The sequence below is a fragment of the Accipiter gentilis genome, chromosome 24 (assembly GCF_929443795.1).
Source record: "Accipiter gentilis chromosome 24, bAccGen1.1, whole genome shotgun sequence".
NCBI classification, from domain to species: domain Eukaryota; kingdom Metazoa; phylum Chordata; class Aves; order Accipitriformes; family Accipitridae; genus Astur; species Astur gentilis.
Genome location: NC_064903.1, coordinates 14,682,489 through 14,709,390, shown reverse-complemented (window position 1 = coordinate 14,709,390; position 26,902 = coordinate 14,682,489). Strand labels below are relative to the sequence as shown.

The 26,902-nt window shown below is 44.6% G+C and overlaps 1 protein-coding gene across 4 annotated transcripts in view; it reads right to left on the bottom strand.

Moving 5' to 3' along the window:
• PLS3 (plastin 3) overlaps positions 1–26,902 on the bottom strand; it is a 55,503-nt gene continuing 28,601 nt past the window's right edge. For all 4 annotated transcript variants that reach the window (XM_049827530.1, XM_049827532.1, XM_049827531.1 and 1 more), the window contains exons 2-16: positions 23,474–23,560; positions 14,627–14,790; positions 12,085–12,214; positions 11,497–11,629; positions 10,107–10,188; positions 9,277–9,442; positions 7,984–8,126; positions 6,411–6,506; positions 5,698–5,893; positions 4,946–5,024; positions 4,168–4,282; positions 3,916–4,049; positions 2,893–3,016; positions 2,169–2,293; positions 1–1,345 (exon numbers count right to left, since the gene is read on the bottom strand). In XM_049827530.1, the coding sequence (XP_049683487.1) occupies positions 1,213–1,345; positions 2,169–2,293; positions 2,893–3,016; positions 3,916–4,049; positions 4,168–4,282; positions 4,946–5,024; positions 5,698–5,893; positions 6,411–6,506; positions 7,984–8,126; positions 9,277–9,442; positions 10,107–10,188; positions 11,497–11,629; positions 12,085–12,214; positions 14,627–14,790; positions 23,474–23,540 (1,887 nt within the window). In that variant the 5' untranslated portion in view covers positions 23,541–23,560 and the 3' untranslated portion in view covers positions 1–1,212. The remainder of the gene's footprint in view (positions 1,346–2,168; positions 2,294–2,892; positions 3,017–3,915; positions 4,050–4,167; positions 4,283–4,945; positions 5,025–5,697; positions 5,894–6,410; positions 6,507–7,983; positions 8,127–9,276; positions 9,443–10,106; positions 10,189–11,496; positions 11,630–12,084; positions 12,215–14,626; positions 14,791–23,473; positions 23,561–26,902) is intronic.

Genomic DNA, 26,902 nt, shown 5'->3' with positions numbered 1-26,902 from the left:
TGTATTTAAATGTTTTTATTTCAACTAATGCTTTGCCACCATATTACATCACTTTGAATAGCTTGGAATAGCAATACGATCTCAAAATATAGCAAACAGCTTGCCAAAGCAAGATAATATTAAATCCTATGGATACAGCATCTTCCTTCTTTGGCGACAACGCTTCCTTTTATCTGTAAAAATAGTTTTATGTTCCAGCACACTTGCTGCTCAGTTTTTTGAACCCTGCTGTTTATAACATTTGCCTCTTCCCTGCACAAACCTCCCCACAATGTAGTATGGTTTTATATCCAACAGCATTTTAAATAAAAAAGTTATAGTTTTCATGCAGATTTTTGTAAAAATTATTTTCTAGGTGCACAGAACTGAACCAAGATGCATACAAAAATGCATTCACTTCCATTCTCGGGTCTAACCGTGCCATCAGCAACATGATATTATACATTACTGTGAGAGGTCCAAGGATGGTGGTATTCTCATATATAACTTTAAAAAAAAAAAAAAAAACAAAAAAAAAAACCAAACAAAAAAAACCCCTTTTTATAAGCAGCAAGAGAAAAAACTGCCATGCTTTATTGGTAAAGTAATCAAAATAGTTAGATGTATTAAAAAAAGCACCATGTACAAAGAATACCAGAGGAAGATCCATCTTCCTAATTACACATTTCTCATTTAGCATTGCGAGCTGGCCTGCAGGTCCCAACTTGTACTGTAGCTTTATTTGCGAAGTTAAGGAAGTGGTCAAACCTAGAATATGCTTGGACTGTATGACAGAAATTAACCTGGATTGCAGATAGAAATTACTTTTTTTTTTTTTTGTCCATTACAACTCATACCAACCACCTTATAGCTCTCAGGGGTAAGAAAAACACGCACCAAGTATCTGAGAAATAATGGAGTGAAAAACAGCTCCAGAGCAGTATTGCTAGATGCAGGTCTGTTATGAATGCATTTCTATGAGCACTTGGTAAGTTAAACTTTCCTTTGGGAAAAGAGCACGTCTGTTGGTTAAAACTCCTCTCCCTGAGAATTTTGATAAGAGTTTGTCTTGCAAAGCAAAACAAAGTCCTTTGAACTTCAATAGTTCCTAGGCCAACAGCATTTCAACGTGGTCACAGCTGATCTGCTACTCATGCACCCAGGGTGGCAGGTTGGGATTTTGTTGCGTTTCGGTTTTTGTTATTTTTTTTTCCTTTACATGTATCAACCCGTTTATACTCGCTTCATTCCTCTGCCCATCAAGCAGGCAAACACGGTCATGACCATCTTCGGTTTCACCTCCACAAGATCTTCCGGAAGAGCATAAACTCTGGCACCAATTCTTCTTGCCATGGACACAGCATACCTATTCACCATGGAAAGATGAGTGGGTGAGCACTGAGACTGCTACCAACAAATGACAAGTCAGCTCCTGCCCTATCCAACACAATTTCACTTATACTCTTTATTAAGATTTAATATGTACAACAGTCCAATCACACCACATCTGTTTGTTTTATATATGGTTTTTTGATTTTTTGCTGCATTCCTTTTCCACAGTAGAGGAAAGCGCCTTTAATGCGCCAATTGACCTTTGAATGTCAAGCCTGCTTTACCAACAGTCAAAAAAAATTGTAATTAATATTTGTTAGGGCTAATAGATAGCATGTATAACCAAGGATTAATCAGTTAACATTTACATTTCCCCTTCTGTTTGCTCTTTAAGAATAATTAAGCGAGACTATTATCTGCAAGAAACTTTGCTGTCATTCTGCCACCATGGAATAGTCGCAGAATACACATTTCAAAGGCATGTTTTAATAGGCATACTCTAAACTTGACAACCTATGATGATTCAACAAGACATGAGACATACAAGGGCTCAGTTTCGAAACCCTCAGCCACTGGCTGAGCACTTCACGTGCCTGAACAAACAGGTGAGAAACAGAATATCATTGCTAAGAACTGCTTGGGCTGTTCTGTGTTTCTCTCAATAAGCAAGAGTCCAGCCAACTACTCCCTCCAGCGTTACAGGCAAGGACAGCAATCAGATTTCAAGAAGTGCTGCCTGTCTAAAAGGGATTGAAAACCACAGCAATAAACTGCGGTAAAAACACTTGCAGCTTAAGGCCAGCGCATAGAAGGTGCACTCTTTCAATGCAAAACAGCTTTTGACATAGCAAACTTACTTAGCATTATTTTGTTTGTCATCTTCTGATAGATGACCCGTCTTTACAAGGTCATAGTTGATACAACCAGGCTGTATAGCATCAATTAAATCCACAACTGCCAAGCTTGTGCTGATAGTCTTGTCCTAGAGAACACAGGGACAGACAAGGAAAGATGAATGTCTAATCCTTAAAGCATACTTCTCACCTCAATTCAACTCCTCTGCAACGTGCAACAAAACAAGCTTTAAACAAGCCATTTCAAAGCAGCAGTGTTAGTGATTATTCGCAGCTGGACGACAGGGAAAACCAAACTGCTGCTTCACCTTTGGTAATAGTACAAGATCACTACTCCAATTTACAGCAGGTGCTCTGAAAATATGAAGCAGTAACTGATGTGCAGGCAGTAGGTCTGCCCCACTGACCAGACCCCAAGGGACAACATTCACCTATGAATGCTTGCCAGCTTCAGCCCCTGTGCTTGCCAGCATCTCAGCCTCCGCCTCTGCCCCAGAGCCCAACCACCCTCCCCTCCTCTGCTACCCCATCAGCTCTCTTGCCCCACTGCTATTCCCCACCATGGGCGGTCCTAAAATGTCTTCTTTCTGGTAGCTTGAAGCCACTTTGTTCCCAGCACAGACTGTCCTGTTTAAACCCCTTTCTAAGATGCCCCTGCTGTTCCTCCAGCCAAGGAAATAATTTTTGAGCACCGCTCTCCTTTTGGATGCAAGAGGGGAACCTGCACCTTGAAGTTCTGGATGGATGTGGACTTGCCAGCTTCTTTCAGGGTCTGGTTTACCCAGCTGACTATAATGTCATCATTAGCTTTCTGACCATCACCCAGGTCCTCAAGGACATTCAGCGTGTACCTGAGAACCAGCAGAGAGAACAAGATTAGGCACAGAGTCTGGGCAAAGCCCTGTTGAGCATGCAGCCAGGATGCAATGTGAGCCCATGGCAGCTTGGAAAGCCTTCACATAATCACAGCTTGGGTTTTGTTGTTTTTTTTTTTTTAAACTTGCTTAGCAAAAAAGAATCATATATCTTATCTGAAGTGTGATTTCTGTAAAAGCATTTAGTCTTTCTAGCCTTTCAAGTCCTTTAATAGGAGTTCACAAAAGTGCCTGAGCTCAGGACATTGTTAAACTGTTTCACCCTTGACCATTTTCTCCGTAGGGGTAACACATTACTTGAAAGGTGTGGATCAGCTCATGAGTTAGCATTCTGACCTCTAATGCCAAATAAGGAGCTACCATGCTGCTATTTTACACATATATATTATATACTTGCATCACCTTAGAATTCTTCAGAAATAGATAAGAAAAAGGATGATCAACTTCATCTGATATTACATTTCTCCTTCCCCCCATTCCTATGCAGAAGGGGGTTATAAAGCAGCCCTGTATTGTTTCTCTCTCAATTTCCAATTAAAAGTTAGAACATAAAAGTTGTGTAAATGTTCTTGCTTAGGGTTTCTGCATGTGGGTCAGACTTGAGCAGGTGAGATAGAGGTGATCCTGGTCAGCAGGATGTTCACAGATCCACCAGCACATTCTCTGGAGGTCTCTGCTCCAGCCTCCTATGTGCAGAAGGATCAGCTCTGCCACAGTTTTGTCCAGCTGTGTCTCAGAACCCCCCCACCCCCGAGGACAGAGGTTTTACAATCCTTCTCAGTGACCTGTTCCATTGCTGCAGTGCTCTCCCAGCAAAAAAGTTCCCAAACTCTGTACTCCATTCACAAGTTTTACATGTTTGAGACGGGTCCTACCTTCTCATCAACTGCCAGACTAAGGCTAGTGTCAGCGTTGGGTTTCCGTCATTCAGATCCTGTCCTCCAATGCCAACCAGGGAGAATTTAGCTGGATGCTTTCCCAAGTCTACAGCATAGTTACAGTTTTCTAGCTACACAGGAAAAGAGTTTAAACAGAAAATCACTCACAAATAGATTCACTTGACTGAATGCCTCAAATAGGAATTGTTAGTGTCCATGGCTTCTTTTAAAGTCTTTTGAAATGCTTACCTTTTTCATATTTGCTCCAAGCTTAGGGTACGGAGGCTTATTAACCTTATTCCAGTCAACAGGAACTTTGATCTTTTCATATAATTGTAGTATTACCAGTGCATCTTGGAGATCGCTAAAGTGGAAAACATTGATTAAGCCCAATGTTTCAAGATTTTAATGCACTCTTTGTCACACTATGAATAATTACCACCCTACAGGTTGCTGCAATTTCAACAACCCTAAAAAGAAAAAAATTCAAAACATTTTGTAGTTTTCAGGGCAGCAGAAATGCTCTATGCTTAACATCAGCTAGCTACTAAGCTGAAGCAGGTTTTAGCATGGTAGTCATCAACAGATCCAGGGAAGAATTTTGCTATATAAAATCCAAAGGTAGCCACCTCTTTCCACTGACTACAGGGACCCAGAGTATCTTGCCTCTTAACTATGATGTCTTAGTTAAGCCCTAAAATCAGGTGACAAGGAATTTAGTTCCAGTTGCTCTAATGCAGTTGCTCAAGCATATATAAACGTACTGAGATCTCAGGGTACCCATTTACACAAGATAGAGGAAAATAAAACAAACTGTCTTCAGTCCTTAAAGCCAATTGCTGGTGTGCCAAGTGCTGCCTCAGAAATCCCTAAGCTACAGACTGCAGGGAGGGTACAGTGAGCATCTCCCGCTCTCTACATCACCCTTTCTCAAGCTCTTTGCTCAGCATTGTGGGCAGCAGCACACTGGTATGGGCACATCTCTAGTCTGATCTAGTTGGGTCTCTCCCAAGAGTCTAACGCTTACCCGTAGAGGTGATTTACATGGGGGTTCACACCAAGGGAGTTCATCCAGTTGCGGAAGGTCCGTTCCTCACGCGTCTCTCCTACATGAGAGAAAACAGATTCATGCAACTTCTGCAAGCTCAAAGCTGCGCAGGGTTTTCCACCTTGCAAGGCAGGGAGCTTTGAGCAGCACAGCTTATCAGTTAGGTTTTCGAGCAGAAAAAGGGTATTTTTTTTCTGCCATAATTTTTTTCAAAGGAAGAGGGTTGCCCTGATATCTAGTTTTGGATATCAGTTTGATTTCTCTGGGCCTTAGAAGAACATGACTTTTGCACTTTCTACAAGAAAAAGTAGCAGGAAGGTCTTTCACACGGGTATTAGCTAACTGCTGTCTGGGAGCCAGGCAGCCAAAGCCCTAATCCCAGTTCTGCCAAGAATTAGTGCTTCCATGAACATCTCATTGCATTACTGAGCTGCCCCTGCCTGTTGCAGGAAACGGCAAAACCAAATTCCCAGTCCTGGCATGGGGACTTAACAGGCTGCTGGCAGTGCTCCTACAGGTTCAGGCTCCACATCAGGGTCAGAAAGCTGAACAGGCTGTCAAGTACCCTTCTCATCTGCCACAAATGAGTAAACAACCACTGCAGCACTGAAGCCTCAAATAATAGGTGTTACTTCAATGGAGATACCTCCACTGGGCACAGCCTCTTGTGACACAAGTGTTTACTTTAGATATCTCCCTCCTGCTAATTTTGTGACTGATACGGCCATCACCTTCTAGTAGGGTCCAGTCGATGTCCTGGTTTTCAGGCTTGGTAAGCGCTGGGTACTTGTTGAACAGGTTGGCAACGAAGGCCAGGTTCAGTTTGGGGTTGCCACTGACCACATCAGCTGGTGTGACGAACTGCCGGCAGCCCAGCCGATCTGCCTGCTGAAGCATGTACTCTGCTCTCCGCAAGTCATCCTTTTCCTGCCAGGGATGCAATGGACAAGAGCTGTCATGGAAGAGATCGGGCTACAAAGCAGATGGGAAGTTTCTGATGCTACCTGGGGCAATGTCACAACTCCACCCACTAGCATGAGTTGCTAATCAAAGAAAGAGATGAAACATGCACACTAATTCCTGCTGCTCTGTATGTAATAGTCCTGGTTTGTCTTGGTAGTTTTCCTAGCATGGTGCTTTCCAAGTTTATATGCTTTCTAACTTTTATGCTTTTTGAACTTGGTGGTTCAAAAGCAGAAGTCAGCATGCTCCTAAATAGAGCAAAACCACAACTGATCTCAATCACGTATGTTAATAGGTGGGTAGTGATCAGGCCTGCAACAACCGCTCATTTAAGCACATACTCAAGGTGCACACATGCCCACTGACACTTTACATGCCCTAGAAATTAAGATACCAGGTTACCTAAATGTCACTGGGCAATTATAGGGTACAGGTGCAGCATAATTGTACAGCATGAGGACACAACAGCCTGAATACTTACATTGAAACCCGACATGTTAATATCGATCAGAGGCTCTCCTTCTTTCTGCCCTTTAGGTGCAATTTGATTGAGGAGGTGGAAATAAGCTCTGGAATCCTGAAATGGATGAAAAAGAAAATTCAGGTTTCCCGCACAACAGTGAATACACCGTAACAATTCATTTCAGGTTCATCTTTAACAAGTCACTGTGCATAATTGGCTTATGTACCTTTACTGAATTACCAAAATCTGTAAGCTTAAAAGAGAGCATAATGGCAGAAATCCAGGCAGCAGAAAAGAAAACAGAAAGAGAAAAGGTTAGAAATATTTAAGATTAAAATTATGGGGTTTAACTGTTTGAAAGGTACCTTTGCTGCAAGCTCTAGTGTCACAGCCTCCTCTCCAATGGCTGGAGGAGGCAGTGACCCCGTGCTGCTCACTCTCACGGCCCCCACACCAGACGCCCCAAGGCAGCCCTTCCTACTGCCACAGCAACAATGAGAATGGCTTAGCAAAGACAAAGTCCAAGCAAAAAGCTGATTATAAGAAGTCTGAATATCTTCTCCTGTGCCTGCCCATTAGGTAGAATAACTTAAAGGAGAGAGGCCAGGGATAGTCACAAACCAGGAGGAGCAAATAGCTGCAGTAATTAATTATCAACTACAAGTCCTTTTAGTCCTCAGCACTAAGAAGGACCTCAAGCATATCCTGGCAGCCTATGGGTTGCACCAGACAAGCCAACAGCTATCAGCAAAGCTGTTAAGTAATTTTGAAGTTGTAAATAAGAGTGACTGTGTGTGTGCACGCATGCACGCACACAAGGTAGCTCTGAGCTCCCCATGCACCTCATTTGTCAATTCTTTTTTTTCCACCCCAACAGTCCTTTAACCTGGAATCCACTTCGGTCCTCTTTCTCCTCCTGGAAACTGCTGGCCGTGTGAATTAACTCCAGAAACCTGCTGAAACCAGTGTCCAAAAACCCTACACTGACCAGGAGCCACCATCCTCCATTTCTCACTAGTGCTGAGAGAAGACAGCCACCCCCTCACATCTGAAAAACAGCTGTAAGACTCCCCAATCCCATTTCTTCTCAGCCCAGTGTAGAGAATAACAGGTCTTGTTTCCCCTCCTCTCTCCAGCCCATTACATTTTGGATTAAATGCCATCACCTGCCAAGAGTGTGTGGAAGTCACACTCTCCAGGGATGCAGTTAAGCATTTCACCCTGAGTGAGCTGCATGCCATTGAAAAATTATTTCCATCAAAAAAGATGGATTAAGAACATTTGAAAACACATGAGTAATATCAGTTTCCTACTCAATTAAAACATGAAACAGCTTTGCCGCAGGATCCCACTAGCACTGGAGGAAACATTCAGACAGTTCAACACTGGACTCAACCTCATGGCAAGAGAGAACAGCACTGCGGTACCTTAAATACACCATCCATAAAACCCCTGTTAAGCCCGCTCAGTGTATTAAGGCTAAGCAAGGTCCTGTCCGCAGATGGAGGGCTTCATTTACACATGCAAACACGGCCCTGACTGGCTCCCAACCTTTTCCCAGGCACGTGCAGGCCAGGAGAGCTCTCAGTACCTTGATATCTGAGCTGAAGTTATTGATTTTGTGCCAGCCTGCGTTTTCCAAGTGGAAGTTGGCCCATCGTAGGAGCAGCTCTTCTGGGGATAGTTTCATAAGGTCCTCCAGATTTTCACCATCACGAAGTAAGGCAGCCAGTGCTAGAAGAAAAACACTTGTGAGGGGAAGGAAGGAGTTTTCAAGAGCCAAACCTGCATGCCAGAATTAGAGCTGCAGCAATATTTCAGGGGAAGAAGGGCAGGACAATACCAACTACTGATTAAGTCAAAATAATCTGGGTATTAGTGGAGTCTTCCTGAGTTAGTTGTTACACAGAGAAGACTATGAATGATCTAGAAAACTGTGCAAAAAGTATTTTCCATTTTCTTGTATCACAAAATTCTCTGGATTTTATGTGCAGCCTTTTAAGCTGATGACAGTAAGCTAAATGTAAATGTACTTTTATCTCAATTAAAAAGTGCTTCCAAGCAGTTTCATATGCACTGTTAAAAAAAGCCAGAGAAGCCAAAATAAGCACCCTTTCAGCTGGCCACTGCTTCCCTTGCCATGAATTTTCAATCCAAGCCAAACAATGTTACAACTTCACAATTGAGAAATTTAAATAAAAGACACTGAAGCCCCTCCATCCATCTGGGTGCTCCAATAGCCCATGCACAAATAACAGAGCTCTTTGAATGACTTGAAAATTTTAAATTTCATGCAGGACCAAGCAAGCACAAGGGGAGAGCACTGCCAAGAATGAAGTGAGAGCTCAGCTGCACCACTGACAGTAGTAAGGAGGATTTTAGGAGAACCAAGTCATTGCGAGCATATTCTCAAAGGGCTGAATCCATTTTTTCTTTTTTTTTTTTTCTTTTTTTGAGGAGATGTGCAGTTGACTATTATCTGAAAAGGATGCAAGCAGCTTTTGCCACCTCCCAACACCGTTACATACCTTTGGCCGAAGCACACCGGGAGAGCCTGCCCAGCCTGAGGCATCACGAAACAACACACTCATTCTCACCACAAGGCCTGAACCAAGATGCATCTTGACTTAGACTTGTGTTCAGCCAGTTCTCCAAGGCCAACACACATTACCAGGATGGCACAACCCACCCGGCCTGAACCCGCTTCACAGCTATAAACAGGCTGGAGAGCACTCAGCTTGGCGCATGCCCTGATGAACCCGAAGACGAGTACCCCCCTTTTCAGCAGAGAGGAGGGGAGGGAAGAAGCACCGACGGGGCTGGAGCTGACAGCACAAGCAACGCCATGTTCATGCTTTAAAAGTAATCACTTAGTTTCGCTTACCTTCATTTCTGCTAAGCTCGATGTCGGCAAACAAGCCAATCTTAATGATCTGCCAAAGAAGCCCAAGGACCAGGTGGGGTTTCCCTTCTCTCAAGTCCTCTGCACCAATATTGACAACATGACACCCGATGGCGGATGCAGAATTCAATGCCAGGTTCAGGTTCTCCTGCGAACAGCACAGGTGAGTGAGACACAGCCAGGGGAGATGCTGCTTTGCCTTTCATCCAGCCCCAGTGAAGTGGAGATTTCCCCCTTGTCCTTGCTCCCACAGCAGCAGCTTGGAGGAAACGCTCCCAGCCACTCTCCGGCTGAAGTTTTAACGGAGCTGTGGTGGCAGCAGGCTGAATCAATAAGAACTGAACTAAGCACCAGGGTTTAATTTCAGCCTCTGGTATTTAGTTTCAGCCTCTGAGTTGCAACTAGAGGTGTCAACAAGAATAAGGCTAGAGAAGTGTTAAGTTATACTCACACACACGCAGAGGCATCCTCGCAAAAACAACCTGTTGTACTACGAAATGATTCATAGACAACGTCAATAAGCATATTGTTTTAAAAAGACAGCGCCGTATATAATCACCACAGCCATATCAGGTGCGCACAGCATTTCAGCCATTTTACCCATTTTGTCATTAAGTTAGCATTTTTGTCTTTTGAACTGTATTCACAGCACTGTCAACTATGCACAGTACAAAACTGCCTTTAATAATTAAATGCAAGTTATAAAACCTGCTCCTTTCCAGAGTTCCACAATAATGCCTCAAGCCACCGTGCTGTTTTCATTAATTCTATCTGAATATGAATTTCAGCAAAAATACAGAAATGTATTATACCTGAATTATGAACGGTGTGAGTTTCTTCTTGTTAATTGCTCTTTCATCAATTGTGTCCGGAACAGAAAGATTGATCATTTTGCTGGTAGGAGGAAAAACAATAATATTTCAACAACATTTAGTATTTAATCTCAATAAAACTCAATGCACTGTTACAATACTCACCACAGTACAATTCCTTTTTCCTGTTTGGTTTTGTGTACTTTTTTTAAAATCAAGGTTGTGTAAATCAGAAGTTAATATTTACGTTATCAAGAATGTATTTGTAACTAATAGCTAAGCCTGAAACCTTAAACAAGTTACTGGCCACTACTGATCTCAGCTACTGTAGCAAAAAGAGCACATGAATTATTCACAGCACAGTCACTGAACTAGCGAAGACTCGCTGCTCTGTTGACATCCACTGCAGATGCTAGTAAGACAACACGCTTCCTCCTATTGTAAAGGTGTACTACTGCTGGCAAGAAAAAACTGCCCGAAAAAAGCAAAAACATTTTGAGAGCTCAGTGGGGAGCACACAAGCGCAATGAACTTTTAGTCAACAGAAAACATGGCAAGTTTTTACTTTATTTTATAAGCTACTTCCTACTCAGTTCAGTCTTCACCTGAAGACCTGAATTACTTGAAACTGGGGTAATAAAAAACAAAAAAAAATTGCAAGCTAAAGGAAAAAAAAAAAAAAAAAGAAAACAAATGAAAGGCAATGGACAGCCCACTAAACATCTTTTGTGTATTTATAGAGTGACTGAAATTCCAGGCTGATCCAGTTCTCCGCTATATTAATTCACTTACATTTAAAAAACAAACCAAAAACACAAAACCAAAAGAAATCCCATACATAGAAGGTGGCTGGTGTTTAGCAGCCCTGGGTGCCTTCTGTTTTCAGTGTGCAGCAAAATAAATTACTAACTTGTGCAGCTATTACCAAAAGCAACAAGAGGATTCCCAGAAAATCCATTTTCGGGTTAATTAATAAGGTCACTAACATTCCCACAGAGGTTACCATCTGTCTAAACATCCAAGAAAATGGCTATTTAACACATCTGCCTTCCCCCAAGCTACCTAGCATCAGGCTGAGTTCGCACCAGGACAACTTCTGCTCCTGCAAGGCACCTTCTCCCCATCAGCAAACTCAGTCTCAAGCCCAAGCAAAAACACTAGACAAAAATACCAGCTTGTGAAGTTGGCATCAAAGCTGAAGCATCACACAATGACAACGAAAGCCTGGGTGACTGAGGCCCTTTTTATACGTCAAAGCATTACGCACACATACTAGTCAAAAAAACAGCCTAGAATAGGATGAAAAATCCCCTAACTACAGTTTTGGGAATTTATTTTGGTGATTTTTTTTTATTTTTTATTTTTTAATTCAGAAGCCATCATGACTTACCATAGCACAATCCCATCTCCCACAGCTTTGAACAGGTCATCTGTATTTGGGTTCATTGGAATAACGTGCCTACAGTCGGGATCATTTTCCAGGGCTTTGTTTATCCAGTTTACAAAGGCATATTTTTCTTCCTCTAAGATAACCAATTGTAAATTTAATACAGGTTTTTCATAACAAAGCAAAGATTTTCCCAAAAGAATCAGTGTACAATAACCCAGGCAGATAAAAGCCCCACTAGCATTACCACACTATTTTATTAGTCACACAAAGTTTAAAGAAATATGACTTTCACTTCCAATTACCAGAATATTCCTGTTACTTACTCGTTACTCAACAACTTTATTATATTCAAGTGTGGCACAAGGACTTCAACAGCAAGCACAGTTAAAACAAATAAGCACACAATTAATCTACACACTGCTAATTATGTTGCATTACCCTCTAATTCTGCCCTGCTCTCACCTTGACGTGAGATCACTCAGCTATCGGAAAACAAAAGCATAGCACACAGCAGGGCAGCAGAAATGTACTATTTTTGGCATACGGCCTCCACTCACCCAAGAGAGGAGCTGAAAGGCAGAGCATTACCTGAGTACGAGTGCTGCGTCCCCTCACTGGAGAGCTCCGAGGTCCCCCCGATCGCACAGATTCCTTCCTTCCTGTTAATTGCTTTTCTGAATGTTTTAGCAATATCGCTGCTTTTCACCTCTTGGAAAATCTACAATTTAAAGTGCTCTGTTAGACAAGAAAAACTTCATAAAATGAAAGGACCACAGAAGCAGCTATTTCTTCTCGACTTTAAAGCAAACCTTGTAGTAAAATCAGCAAATGTGAAGGACCCATCAAGGGTGTAGAGGTATTAAATTTAACATGGATAGTGGGCAGAGAGTCGTCCCACTCTCTCAAACACATATTGCAAGTGCCTGTTGAAACAGAAGCACTAGGCATGAAGCACCTCGCATACATTTACTTTCTCAAGTAGATTTCAAGACACCACAAGAAAAAAAAGTGAAACCTTTGCAGTCTGAGGGCAGGTACACATGCAGCAGTTTCCGCAGGACCAAAGTTGATAAAGCTGTTGTGCAATTTTAACCTTTCTGTGTAAGCCAGATGCTCATGTGACTGTGACTTTAGTTCACACAAAACACTTTGTCCACAAGTCCAGAAACAATTCTTTTTAAGTGTGTAACAGTCAAATCTGCAATAATGTGTAACAACGTGCGCTCCAGATAAGGATTCCCCCTTCCCCAACAGCAGGCTTGGGCTGACAAAACACCCTCATGTTTGAGGGCAGAAGAGAAGCTTTAGCACAGAAAGATTACACGTGCCATTTGTACAGGTTGTATATTACTATCAGTGGCCCTGAGGTCCTACAGCACTGAGCAACTATTAGAAAAAAATACATTTGATGGCTTGAAAGCCTACTGTAACTCCCTCAAAACTTAACAAAATTAGTTTCAACCACGCTGAAAACACAAAAGAAACGTATACAGAAACATAACCAGAAAAAGGCAATGAAACAGCACTGTAAAGAACAGCAGAACAAAGTGCTTCTGTTAAAAAGAGAGGAGGGAACTTGCCCACCTGGCTGCAGAGGTGTCACTGCAGGGCCAGCCTGCTGGCTGTCACACCTTGCCTTCCCCGTCCCGTAAACAAAGGGGAGGTGGAGAGTCAAGATGACGATGCCAGTGCAGTTAAACCATCTCCTGATGGCACGCAGAGGTTTTGCTCACCCCAGCGATCAGCTAGAGCTGAGCGAAGACTCAGGAGCCAAAAAGTTTTGGGTTTTCTGGTTGGTTGCTTGGTTTTAAACTTAAGGATTTTGATCCAGATTTATTTATTTTAAAAATTGTTGGACTAATTACCGGTATTGCATACCCTCTTCGAAAATATGTGCTTTAATATTGAGGTACCACTAAGTGACTGGCCCCAACTTCAAGTCAGTTCATGTCACCCTTTGTATCATAAACCCCAGCAAAAGTGCTCAGAGTTAAAAAACAGCAACAGTTCTGTTTGTAAAAATCCTACAACTAACCATTGCTTCTACTGTATAGCTTAGCTGCCTGTAAGACATTTCATGTTTACTTGATCATTGGTACCATTCAAATGTGACAGAAGAGATTTATTTCTTCTTTCCTAGTGCAAAGTTAGAGTTACGGACCAGCTCAAACCAACAGCTGAAACATGCACCCAGCATGCAAGTGTTCACAAACTGCAAACAAACTCCAACTTACTAGTTGACTCCGAACTCAAAAGTTCAGAGGGTCTGAAAACAATTAAGGAACAGAAGGTGAAGATAAATTAAGAAATATCAAGAAAAATAGTTGACATGAAAACAGCTCCCCCAATGTACTGCAAATACTTTTATTACTCTTTCCGCAGTCAGTCATCAGAGTATAAAAAGGATGAAGGGATCTATATTGAACCAGTATCTCTGAATTAGTGTTGTGCTTTCGTAAAAGTAAAAAAAAAAAAAATTCTGACCTATTTCTACAGTAAAAACTGAGGGTTGGACCCATCCTCCAGCTTCTCCTATCTCCTTCCTTCTGTTCTTCCCTTTTAAGGCAACAAACGGATCTGAATTTTCCTAGATCAACATCAAGAACTAGTCTCCAAGTGTGTCTTGAAATGCCCTCTCAAATCTTTAGCAAATACCTGTAGTCCCATTAAATTGAGAAAGGAAATTATACTGCTTCACTGGGAAAACAAGCATTCATCTATGTGCCTGGAAAAACTGAGTAGCTTCCAGTCAATACTGCAAGCGTGGAGAACTGGAAGTCTTTTTTTCCAGTTGTCACCTCATGTGGAAATGGTCTTTTGGCCTCCAACAAAGTTTTCATATAAGAAAAGCATGTGGATTCTTTTTGGTTTTTGTTTAAAAACCAACATGTTTCCCCTCTGTCCAAATCTAAAGGCTGGCAGTGACAGCACAAAAGACTGGTCATATGCAGAGATCTGTACAAAGAACTGATTTTCACATGACAAGTCCTCAAAAGTGATCAGTTTGTAGAAAGAAAACTAGGATTAGGGTAAGTGGCCGAGAAGCCAGGTTCAACCTCTTCTACCCCCTTCCTTAGCTTTGTCTAAAAGGGGTCCCCCATGCTACTGGAAATTCAGAAATACCACTTACATAGACAAACTCTTCAAAACTAATCTTCCCATCTTTATTCTTGTCACTGTCAATCATGAGTTTCTGGATGATCTCTCTCACTTTGTATCCGGGGAGAGGCAGGTTGGCTTCCTTGAAGAGCTCATGCAACTCATAGTCGCAGATGAACCCGTTGCTGTTGAGGTCTGAGGAAGAGAAGGGGCAGAAGGTTTTAGAAACATGCCAGTACCCTGAAAGGCCCAGGGCCAGACAGCAGAGCAGAAACACAGCCCCACAGCCCCCATGCTCCAAAGTGCTTTACAGAGAGCAGCCTGAGCACTACAAGACATGGAGGTAAGGAGGAATCTCCTAACATGGCCCATCGTAGCACACCTGTTTTGGGGCCACATTGCGCAGAGCATTCAGCTTTGCTGAAAGCAAAATCCATGCAGGACACAGACACTGTGGCGGGTTGACTCTGGCTGGACACCAGGTGCCCACCAAAGCCGTTCTATCACTCCCCCTCCTCAGCTGGACAGGGGAGAGAAAATATAACATAGAGCTTGGGGGTCGAGATAAGGACAGGAGAGATCACTCACCAATTACCATGATGGGCAAAACAGACTCAACTTGGGGTAACTCAATTTATTACCAGTCAACCAGAGTAGGGTAATGAGAAATAAAACCAAATCTCAGAACACCTGCCCTCCACCCCTCCCTACTTCCCGGGCACAACTTCACTCCCGGATTATCTACCAACCCCCCAGCGGCACAGGGGGACAGGGAATGGGGTTTATGGTCAGTTCATCACACGTTATTTTCTGCTGCTTCATCCTCCTCAGCGGGAGGACTCATCACACTCTTCCCCTGCTCCAGCGTGGGGTCCCCCCACAGGAGACAGTCCTCCACAAACTTCTCCAACGTGGGTCCTTCCCATGGCTGCAGTTCTTCATTAACTGCTCCAGCATGGGTCCTCTCCACGGTGTGCAGTCCTTCAGGAGCGCACTGCTCCAGCGTGGGTCCCCCACGGGGTCACGAGTCCTGCCAGAAAACCTGCTCCGTGGGCTCCTCTCTCCACAGATCCACAGGTCCTGCCAGAAGCCTGCTCCAGCACGGGCTTCCCACGGGGTCACAGCCTTCTTTGGGAGCCCACCTGCTCCGGTGTGGGGTCCTCCCCGGGCTGCAGGTGGAGATCTGCTCCCCCGTGGACCTCCCTGGGCTGCAGGGGGACAGCCTGCCTCACCAGGGGCTTCCCCACGGGCTGCAGGGGAATCTCTGCTCTGGTGCCTGGAGCATCTCCTCCCCCTCCTTCTTCACTGACCTGGGGGTCTGCAGGGTTGTTTTTCTCTTACATGTTCTCACTCCTCTCTCCAGCTGCCGTTTCTGTGCCAGCTGCAACTTTTTTTTTCCTTTTTAAATATGTTCTCCCAGAGGCGCTACCACTATCACTGATGGGCTGGGCCTTGGCCGGCGGTGGGTCCGTCTTGGAGCCGGCTGGTGTTGGCTCTGTCGGACACAGGGGAACCTTCCAGCAGCTTCTCACAGAAGCCACCCCTGTAACCACCCCCGCTACCAAAACCTTGCCACACAAACCCAATACACACACAGCAGGATGCCCACAGCAAAAATACCAAGCCCAAGTAGTACACTATTTGAAGGACACCACCAAGAATACACCAGGCATCAAATGCACATGGTGAATAAAACAAAGTGCATCCTCAGAGACGGTCCCAGCGCAAGCCATGAGATCTCTCTGGCTTTGAGCAATGGCAGCTTTGAAGCAGAGCTGACCAGGATGGCTCTAGGCACATATGACCCAAGTCTGGTGTAAAAATTTCACAACAGAGCACCTGCATTTTCATAAATGATCTCCAGAGCATTTCTTTTTACATCTAACTGCAGCTGGCTTTGCATGTTAAAAATAGACGGTAATGAAATACAGCACTTCTTACTTTCTGAACTGAAAACACAAAGTCAGCTCTGCATTTACATTTTTTTATAATGTTGATAATGATGTTATCCATTTATCGCTGACAGAAAATTGCAGCCAGATATTTTAATGCTGCCCAAGAATGCTCTGCAAGGACATTTGCTTTGACAGTCAACCACCAAGTCACAGCAGCAGTGCATGCTTAGTGAAATGCTATTGCCTATTAGATTTGGGAAGAACGAAAACAAGAATCTAGTGTGAATCCGGAGCTTTTCACATCAACAACAGATCCCAGCCCCCTTGGGGATGAAATCACATCCATTGAATGCACAGGGCAAATCCAGCAGCCCTAGCCCTTCTTTAGGTAAGTGAGGCTTTGCAGCCACCATGGACAACCACAGGTCGGGTGCCTCCTTCCTCAGGCTAACTAGGATGAGCAGACAGCGTGGTTCACAGCATAGCTGGTACGCAGGCTTCAGCAGTCAGGTCCACGAGCAGCCTGATCATTTGAAGCTGTCAGATGGCCCAGATTCACATCCCAAGACATAAGCATGACCCTCCAGCATGTTTGGAAAGGCAGGGATTCAGGGCATGTTGTCCTGTTACTGCCTCAGCAGTGACGTTAAAATCCCTGGCAAGTGGTACAGCCAGCCCCAGGGAGTTAATTCAGTGCCTGAGCTGCCACCTCTTCCCCGGGGCTGGGGCTCCAGGGAGATACCAGCCCTGGATTACGGCTGCTGCTGGGGCATACCCGGATGGGCTGGGGAGGTAGAGATTTGGCAGTCTCCTATGATCATCATTCAACCACAGGCTCTGCAAATTCAACACAGTGCCTGTACTAAAGACATCAGCTGAGCCCTGTACGGCTAAACAAGAGCAGTCTCTGCATTTAAGCAGCTGTGTTACCCTCTCCCCCATCTCCAGAGCTCCTGGCACTGTGATGGTGCACTGCCAAGTGCAGCTCACCACCACCGGCTGCCAAAATCACGCCGCGCAGCTTCACCCGGCCACCGCTCTGCCCATATCCCACAAGGGAGGATTTTTCTGCTATTTATAAGGCGGCAGCCTCTCTCTAAGGCCCTAGAGTTCAATTCCACTCAAGCAACAGCTTCTGCTGCCCAAACACCCTCGCAGACTGCAGACTGCAGGCTGCTGCTGCCTCCCCAGGCTGCATGACAGAAGAGCTGTGCCAGCCCCAGTATTTGGTTTTGTTCAAGAGGGAATCCCACGCCACAGCCACTGGGGTCAGTGTTTATGCTTAAAGGGAGATACTGTCAAGAATAAAAGAAAACAATCAGGATAGGGCTAAAGTCCTTTTTTTTTTTTTTTTTTAGCAAATTTTGAAAGTCAATTTACTTTTAATGAGGTGTCAGTGGTGGTTTTTAGGTTTTATTTCACAGCAATATTCCAGCAAGCAGCATGTCCACACCACCACTCCAACCTTCCTCATTTTCTAGATCCATATGGGATTTTAAAATTGTTTTTATAAGTTAGCAAGAAAGTGAAATTCAAATGCTTAGTGGCAAACATCCAAAGTAACACAGAACAAACCTGTACTCCCTCCTACACCCCAGTCCCTAGGTCTCAAACTAAAGAGCAGCATCAATTCCAGTGGATTAATAAGTACCTTAAATGAAATGTCAGTGTTTACAATAATGCTGATGAAATAAAGGGGTTTGGGCCAATGATTAATGACAGCAACAGGCTGCTGTCTGGCCTTTAATTTTAGAATTTTATTCCAAAAAAATATAAGCCTACAAAGGCAAGCTTTATTAAACAGTCCAGCCTGAGATGTCATCAGCAAACTATTTCCCCTCTAGATAAATCACAGCTTCTTCCATTACAGTTTTCTTATTACTAAATCTAACTCCACAACATGCATCTTTTCCCTGCCTCACAGCCAGTGAAGAAAATCAGACAAGAAGGGATTCGCTAGTCTCCAGGGCCTATGCACCCAAAGCAAAACTTTGCTTTCACCCTCAGCATGCCTACAGCCAACACCCATTGCTTTAGCCTATGCTTGACTGAACTGACCACAATCCTTTGCCATGCTGCCAAATTGAGCAGGTAAATCCCGAAACACCTGTTCATCATTTCTTCCAATCAATCCACCACCTAAAAAAACCCCTAAGTTTTACATCTACCCAAATGTTAGTAGACAAAGGACAGAGAAAAATAAGACATCAAAATACATATTGTATCCTTGATAGGATCACGGGTGTGATTTTGATTCAGATTTGGTAATGGTTTTCCTCTTGGTATGTCTAGCTTAAGCATTCAGAAGTGTTTCTGGACCAAGCTTGCATGTACCATGTCTGAGCCTATGCAGGAGTGAAAGGGAAAAGCACAATATATGGTATTTCATGAGGCAGAAGCCTGTTGGGTGAGACAGCAGGGAACCGAGCTCCAAAGTCCCCATCTCTAATACATTAGAGTGATGCCTGGGTAAAAGGATGCTTAAACCTGTTTAGAGCTCAGTTTTACATATGAAGCCCTGCATGTCTTTTAAGGGTACAATCTAATTCAAGGAATTAATCCCCAGCCTTGCATTTATATTGGTTTGCCCGCAGAACAGAAACCACAACTTAAAAACACTGACTGAAATGCAATTGAGGAGTTAACACAGGCCATTGTCTGGTCCATCCACACTTGCTCAGCAGACCTCAATCTCAGCCTGAAAGCATCAAACCTGGCTGCAGGGCAGATATCAAGTGTTTACTGCAGTCTGGCTCAACACGTGCCCATTTTGAGGGTTTCATTCACCCCTGCAAAGCAGCATCTTCCCAGTCTTGTGTGTGTGCCTAGCTCAAAAAAGATTCACCTCTGCTCACTGAGGGGAAAAAAAAAATAATTAGTAGCTCTGCTGCACAAAGAGCCATCTGAAATGCACACTGACGTGTGAGCGCATGCAACTCAGGAGCATGGCACCAGGAAAGATGCTGCCCATCAGGAGGGGCTGTGCGCCAGCAGCTCTCAGCCCCTACATTGGGCTCAGACAGACAGCACATAATCAAGCGTGAAGGACACACACTGTTGAGTAATGTGCCTTAACTCACTCAAAACACTTGGGTCTCAGGACCTAAGTTCTTCCAACTCTTAATGACATCCCAAACACCCACTTGTGAGAGTTACTCTTCCATAGTATCCTGGGAAAAAAAAATTAATCACCGATTTACTACATAGATTAAAAGGGCATCTATGTCCCAGACACTTTGGGAGTGGGATTTACAAGCAAGACAGGTCTGTTGGCTTAACTGCAAGACCCCACACCAAGTTACTGGTCTTGCAGTAAAGATGCTCTCATTTCAAGTTTTAGCTTCTTGGCAGCTTTAAGTGTTAAAGCCGGGTGGATGTGCTAGCCCGTGGTTTTGGCTTGGTAGCAGAGTCGAGTAACACTAACTAGTGATTGACTATGTGATGGAATATGGACTCATTCTTCTTTTAACATGTCAAAAAGCCTTCAGCCCTGTAAACATGACAAATAGGCCTGAGAACCCTACCCCACAGGGCAGCTGCTTCCCCTCCTGCTGTCTCTGTTCCCCCTCTGGCATCACAGTCAAATGTATAGAGTAGCAGCATTAAAAAAAACCCAAAACAGTCACCTTTGCAGCACCAGCAAGTTCCATAATTATTTCCAGCATTACTGCGAGCCCACCATATGGTGCCTTGCTGGATGTCCTGCGACGGGGCCAGACTTCAGACGGAAGGTGGTCTAAAGTCCCTCTCTAACAAAATCTGAAATGGTATTCAACAGCTGAAGAGGCTGTCAAAATAGAAGCTATCCCAAATGAAATCCTTCGGCGTACAGCCCAGAATTACTAATGGAAGAAAGCAAAATTGTTTTAACAGACAAGCTACAGCCTGAATTCATTATAATATCTGCCTGATGGAAAGGAAACTACAGCACATCTGAAGTTTCCTATTTCTACTGAAAGTTGCGTGCATGCCAGCTTACTAAACCTGGGAAAGGTCACCGCAGTGATGTACGGCACCATCTTCTGCCCATATGCAGGTGGCGCAGCAAAGCCACAATAAACAAAACCTAAAAGCTGCTTCAAGCTCTGGCTCAGCTTCCTCCTGACAAATACTTAAAATAGCTTAAATAACAGGATGCGAGAGGGGAAAGTAACCCACACGTTTCCTTTTAAGGATATATGCTCAGCAGGACACACTCTAGCAGGATCACAGATCCCTATTTGCCTTAAGCTTAACATTTCAGTGCATTGTTTTACCACCTTGCAGCAGTGAACAAAGTGTTCAGCTGGGTTACTTAATTTTTAAGTACTTCGTGTTTCCAGAAAAGATGCTTATCTCTGCTATTAGAAGCAGGGAGAAGGAAGACAAACAGAGCAAGTTCGCAGATTTTGTTCTGCCATGCCTCCCCTATGAAGGGCCACTGTTTAGCCACGTACATACATACACACACATCTGTTATACTGAACAAATTCAGAGATCAGCTGAGACTTGGAGCAACCTACTCTTCTCCCACTAACCTGCGGGTCATTCAAAGCCTAGACAGTTCTTATGCCCCACTTCATTACTTTTTTCAGATGTTAAAATGCTTTTCCGAACCACTGCTGTTTACCACTTGGATCACTTCCAATACAAATACCTGGTTATAGGACGCTGGGAGCTGCTTGTCTGAGCTGTAGCTGACTTCAGTGCTAACCTTAAACCATGGTTTCTATCCGTGGACTGCTTCTAGTAAGCAGTAGGTAGTCGATGGAACTCTTGCCTTTTGCTGGCTGTCAGAGAACAGCACACCAGCTGCATGGGAGAGAGGGAGATACCTTCAAGTGGCATAGAAGGCAGATGGTGATGGATTATATAGTAACACACCTCACTGCCTTCCAGCATCACCAGATGTCTCAATCTCGTCCAGCTGCACACAGAAAAGCTGGTCAAACCCACACCTTTGAAGTCCCATCAACCTACACATCTAGAGCAGCAACTTGCCCCATGCTAGAGTTAAAGCAGGCCTCCAGGAAGCCCATGCAGCTGCACATTGGAGCATCTTGGTAAGCAGAAACCACCCTGAGAGATACTTCCTCCTCCCCACATCTCCTTCACAACATCCTAGAAGCCAATGTGCTGAGCTTTGCTATAAGCATGCTTCTCAGCTGCGTTCCACGTCTTCCAGGTAGCTGGGAGATGAAAGAAAAGCTTCATTTTAAATAGCAGCCTTAATCCAACTTTCCTTCGCATTCACTAGAGACAGCATTAGAAGTTGCGAGTGAAAGTCAGTCACCTGGTTAGTGACCAGTTCTATATCCCAGGGCAAATATGGGTCCTTTAGGCAAGAATAAAAGGAATAAGAGCATTAAGGACACTCATGACAGGCGCGTCCCACCGCAATGCTTGCAGGCTGTACCATGCCTAAAGCGTACAAAACAGAGATCCCATCTCACTTGTGGGTATGTCCTGGCTAATTATCACATTTCTCAATAACACCTAATTTTTGACACTGCTTTTGTAATTTAATACCAAACAGGGATCAGAGAGAGCTGGTTTCCTAAAACAAACCAGGATCTGACTTGGGTTTCTCCATGTTTCCAGTGCAAAGGCAGCCAGTCAACCTAATCTTGCTAATTTCCCCACACACTAATGACAAAAAGCCACCACATTTCAGCCAGGTTAATCATTTTAAGTTTATCCAAGGACGGAACGGGCTGCCTGCATCCCAGCCTTATTGAGGTTTGCGCTCAGAGGCACATTAGGCAGCAAGAAGCACAATGGTCAATCATCTTCCTCTGCGGCAGCTCACTTCCACCTGCTGGAAAAGTCTCAGGAAGAGCGAGACGGGAGAGGGAATTGCCAAAAATGCAATTTGCTTCAAGTCCCAACAGGGACTACTACTCCACGAGAATCAGTTGTCTTTGAAATCTGTATGTCCCTCTGCAGACTGCAAATTTAGAGCAAGTGAGAGTTTTAAGAGCCACTCTGCTCTAGAGGGCAGTTTACCTGATACAGATGCGAGGCAACTACCGATTTGTATTTATAACCAGTGCTTGAGCGATGCCGATGTCCGGTTAGGAAAATGAAACACTGGCTCCGATCACTTGTGCAACTCATTCCCAGCCAGTGCCAGTCCCGGGTGTGGTTCCCCAGCTGCATACGCTGACCTCAGTCCACACTGCTGCAGTCCAGCTCCCATCCTGCCCCTCCCTGGCGTTTCTCTGATCCTCCAGTAAGCCATATCAGGAAACTAAACCAGCAGAAAAGAGTCTTCTCCATGATGTCAGTTTTCTGCCCGTTTCAGCTTCCCAAAGCAGCCTGCCAGAGGCTTCTGCAATGCCAGTGCAGGCAGAAAGCTGGAAGGCAGGCAGAGCAGCTTGGGCTGTGCAACCCCTTGAGCATCGCAGGCTGTTAGGGAGGCGAGAACCAGAGGAGAAACAAAGCCACCAGAGGGCAATGCATATGCACTGCAGCCGCAAAGCATTTTATTATCACTGCAAGTTGTTCCATAATGGCCAGGTAAACAGACACTAATTAGGTTTTGCCTACAAGCTCACCACACACAGTGCCTCAAATACACCCGCACAAACCAGAAACATAGCACCTACATTTACCATCTGCACTGTTCAGCCAATCTGACAAAACCAACATCATCAGAACCAAGCACTGTGCAAGCCCTGAAGCACCGCCAGGGCTGAAGTAATGCAGTACCTGTTTGGATATTTCTTCTGCCATCAGGAACCAACAAAGCCTACCCTGGAGCAACAGGACAAGGCTGTCTGCCAGTGCTCACTGACAGCCACACTGTCCCTTTCTTTGTGCTCCTTGGCTAGAAGTGACAAGCCAGAAGCAACAAGGCTGCCAAGGGACTCCTTGGCATGGAGAAGATCACGAGAGCAGCAGACTGCCCACATTCTGCTGGCACCGCTGCTCACAGGGCTAGGATAAATTCATTTCAAATGTACAGCAGACAGGAGCGTGGTGCCCTCCTCACTGTGACTTACCAACTTTTGCAAAGGCCTCCTTGAGTTCCTCCAGCTCATCTTTGGAGATTTGCGTGGTGTTGGCCATCTCATTAATTTAGGGAGTACCTAAAGAGAGAAAAAGGACACTGTGTGAAATCAGGCTGCATTCAAATGCGTGCAGTTTTGAACAGCAGTATAGTAACAATCAATACGAAGGTCACCACAGTTCTCGAAGCCACGTTTATCTTTCCACTAATAAAACAGATGTGTGAAACTCAGAAGGCAGCAAATTCACTCTTTAACAAGTCAAAAATCCCATTAGCCTTGTTAATATTTAGCTCTGTGTATTTATTTTATGGGCTATGCTGTCTGCACACATTAAAGGTACCTGCTACCAGTGTGTTCTGTAGGTCAGAAAAGCTCACACCTCCAGAGATTTTCCACAACTTTGAACAAAATCAGAATCCAGAGTTAAAATATCAATGCAAAATATACTGAACGTTCTGCCTGCTGGTCTGCCCCCAAGAGCACACAGCCATCAAACCCAAATAATAAAGATTCTGAACAGTACCTGAAAAAGGTCTTTTCGCACAAAGTAGTATACCTGGTACTGTTTGCAAAAAAGAAATAGTCTGCTTTTCTACAGGGAACTGTTCAAATAAACACCTGCCTATTTCCCCAGAGTCAGTCTCTCAATAAACCATGTAAGCAACAGGCTGTTTGCACTGCCACTGACCCCCTCTACCCTCCTGAGCAAGGCACAGCAGGAACACCGCAAGCAAGTCTGGAACAGCAGGCATCAGCCGCGCTCAAATCCCAAGTACACAGAAACTTCGCATTGATCAGACCTGCTTGGTGTTTAAGAAACAGAGAGGATGAAGCGTACCGTTCCTACACCCATCTGCTATAATCCTCCTTTCCAAGCACTGATTAGGTGCCACCCGGCCAGCCTGGACAGGAGGCATCACCATAAGGATGGTAAAAGGCCAGTGACGTACCCACGTCCCCTTCCCATGACATTCATGACAGCAGCACCAGATGCCCTGTTGGCGCTTTGGCCAATATGACCAAGAGAGATCAGTGATTGATGGAACACCACAAACAGGGGAATCCCTGCACGTGAACAAAAAGGTAGGCACTGACAAGCACATTCCAGCACACGTGCTAGCTCTACCTCAGGGTCTTTAAAACATGGATCTGGGCAGGCTCAGTGCAACTTCAAACGAGACTTGCATTCCAAGATTTTCCAGCTCCCACAGTTAGCTACAATCACTAAGTTGAGAAACAAAAGGTTCCTCCTCTGCCTATGGGAACAGACACAGCTGCCGCCTCCTCTGTAAGCAAAAGATGAGCAGTGAATTCAGGTTTACAGATTGTCAGAAGGCAGGATCGTGAACAGGCTGGCTCACTGCTCAAGTGACAAGAGGCTCAGTTTCACAAACGCCTGGGCTCTGAGCAAGCCTCTTTTGTCTGAGGCTCCCAGCTGCCTTCACAAGCACTTGTTAGCTTAAGAACACGAGTTTGCCTGTAGCTGTAAATATTCATTTTCTGTAACACTTTACTCAGTCCGGGAAGAAAGAAGTTGTTAGAGACGAGAGCAATGGGCAGGTGTGCCAGCATGGGAAACCAGCTCAGACAGGTGCAAGCAGCAGAGAAAGTCAACAAAAAGTTGCATCACTGCAGAGACAAGAAGGAAAGCACATCAGACCCCACCTCCAGAAACATCTGCAGAGCTGCCAGCGGACACAACAAGACGTTTAACAGTCAGTAAAAGGTAAAAACCGCCAACAGCAGGACAGCCAACTTCATCATTGGACTCGTACTGCAAGAATGGGGCAGTGGCAGGAATTGTGGCAAAGCTGCATCAGACTGACTGAGGGGGGGGAAAGCACCATAGTAAATGTTTTATACCATTTCAGAGATAACAAGTTAGGCTAGTTGACCAAGGAAATGCTGCCATGAAGGTCCTTGCAAGATGCAGGAATGCCGTGTGCAGCGCTGCCCGTCCTGCAGGATGCCCAGCCTGGGACCTACCCCTGTTCCTGAAGCAGCCCCTTCCCTGCAGCACTCCCATGGGTGTCCCAGCAGCCTGAGCCTCAGTGCCACCAAAACCTGGCAGTTCTTTCCACGGGATGAAGGAGTTGCTCAGCAAGAAAGTCAGCTCTGAGCAAGCTTGGTGCACGCTGCAGGAGGTGGATTTCACAACTGGCAGAAACAGTTGGGGAACACCATCAGGAACGGAGACAATTTTGGCTACGTGGGCAGGCAGGTGGTATGAGCTGCCAGGCAGGAGAGGCCAGGCCTACGAGACTGAAATTTCAGTCAACCCTCCTTCACAAATTCTGCCTTCTTCCTCACTTGCACCTATTTGTTTTCAAACCATGAGGATTTCCTGCAAAAAGGGATTTCCAAAAGCATCATTATCCAACCACTTCATTGGAATTTAATTAGCCGCTGACTATCTCTAACATCTTTAAAAGCAAAACAAGCAGCAAACACCACCATAAGCTGAGAGCTTTTAAAAAAGTTGCTCTGTTTGACTTTAACAGGGAAATATTACACTCTGGATATGCCCTGCAGTTGTTCGTGTGGGTCTTCACTTAAAAAAAATTTCACTTCCAGCTCCTATGTTGTTCAGCTCGGTCAGTAAGTCTACAAAACAGGTTTACCTCTCAGTCTTCATACTGCTTCCTCCTTCTCTGTTTCTCTGCTTGAGAGGAGAGAGGGAGAATTTGAACCAACAGAGAAAAAGCAGACACCTGACCTTGTTATAGCTGTCTGGGAAGGGGAAAAGTATGTTATAACAAAACAGTGTATGAAAAGGTTAGTGGGCCACAAAGTTACAAGCCGACAGGGACTGCTAAGCTCCCAAGGCAATTTTACAGTTTTTTTGCAATAGAGAGGTATTACACCAACATTGGCACACTCATCTGGGGGACAGGAGAGCTTTTCAGTTTTTTGTTGTGCGGGGGTTTTTTGTTTGTTTTTAATAGCTGAGTCTAGGGCATTCAAAATCATGTTTTTCATTCAGTTGCATTTTTAAACAAGAGGCTTTGTCTTCACGGACATAAAAAGCCCTTTTATCACACTGGCATAGGAATCACACATCAGCTGCCTCACTCGAAGCCCTGTGGGGACACGGCACCACGCTGCTCACGCCTCACCACGTCACATTCACTTCTACCACAAGCAAAGTCTCTGCCAGGGCACGCAATGAGAGCCAGAGACAAACTCACATTTAAAGACCTATTTTAGAGGGAGGAAGAGAGAACGAGGGGAAAAGAGGAGACAGAAGTGAGCTACTGATCCCACACCTGTTTTACACCCTGGTGACAGATGGCCCATCGTCAATGCACACATAAACAGAGTGTATAAGGAAGCAATTCCCGCTCCAAATCCCGTTGGGTCCTGCCTTCATCCCTTACCCCACAGAAGAAAAGCAAAGGCAGCTCCATAACACACGGCTGC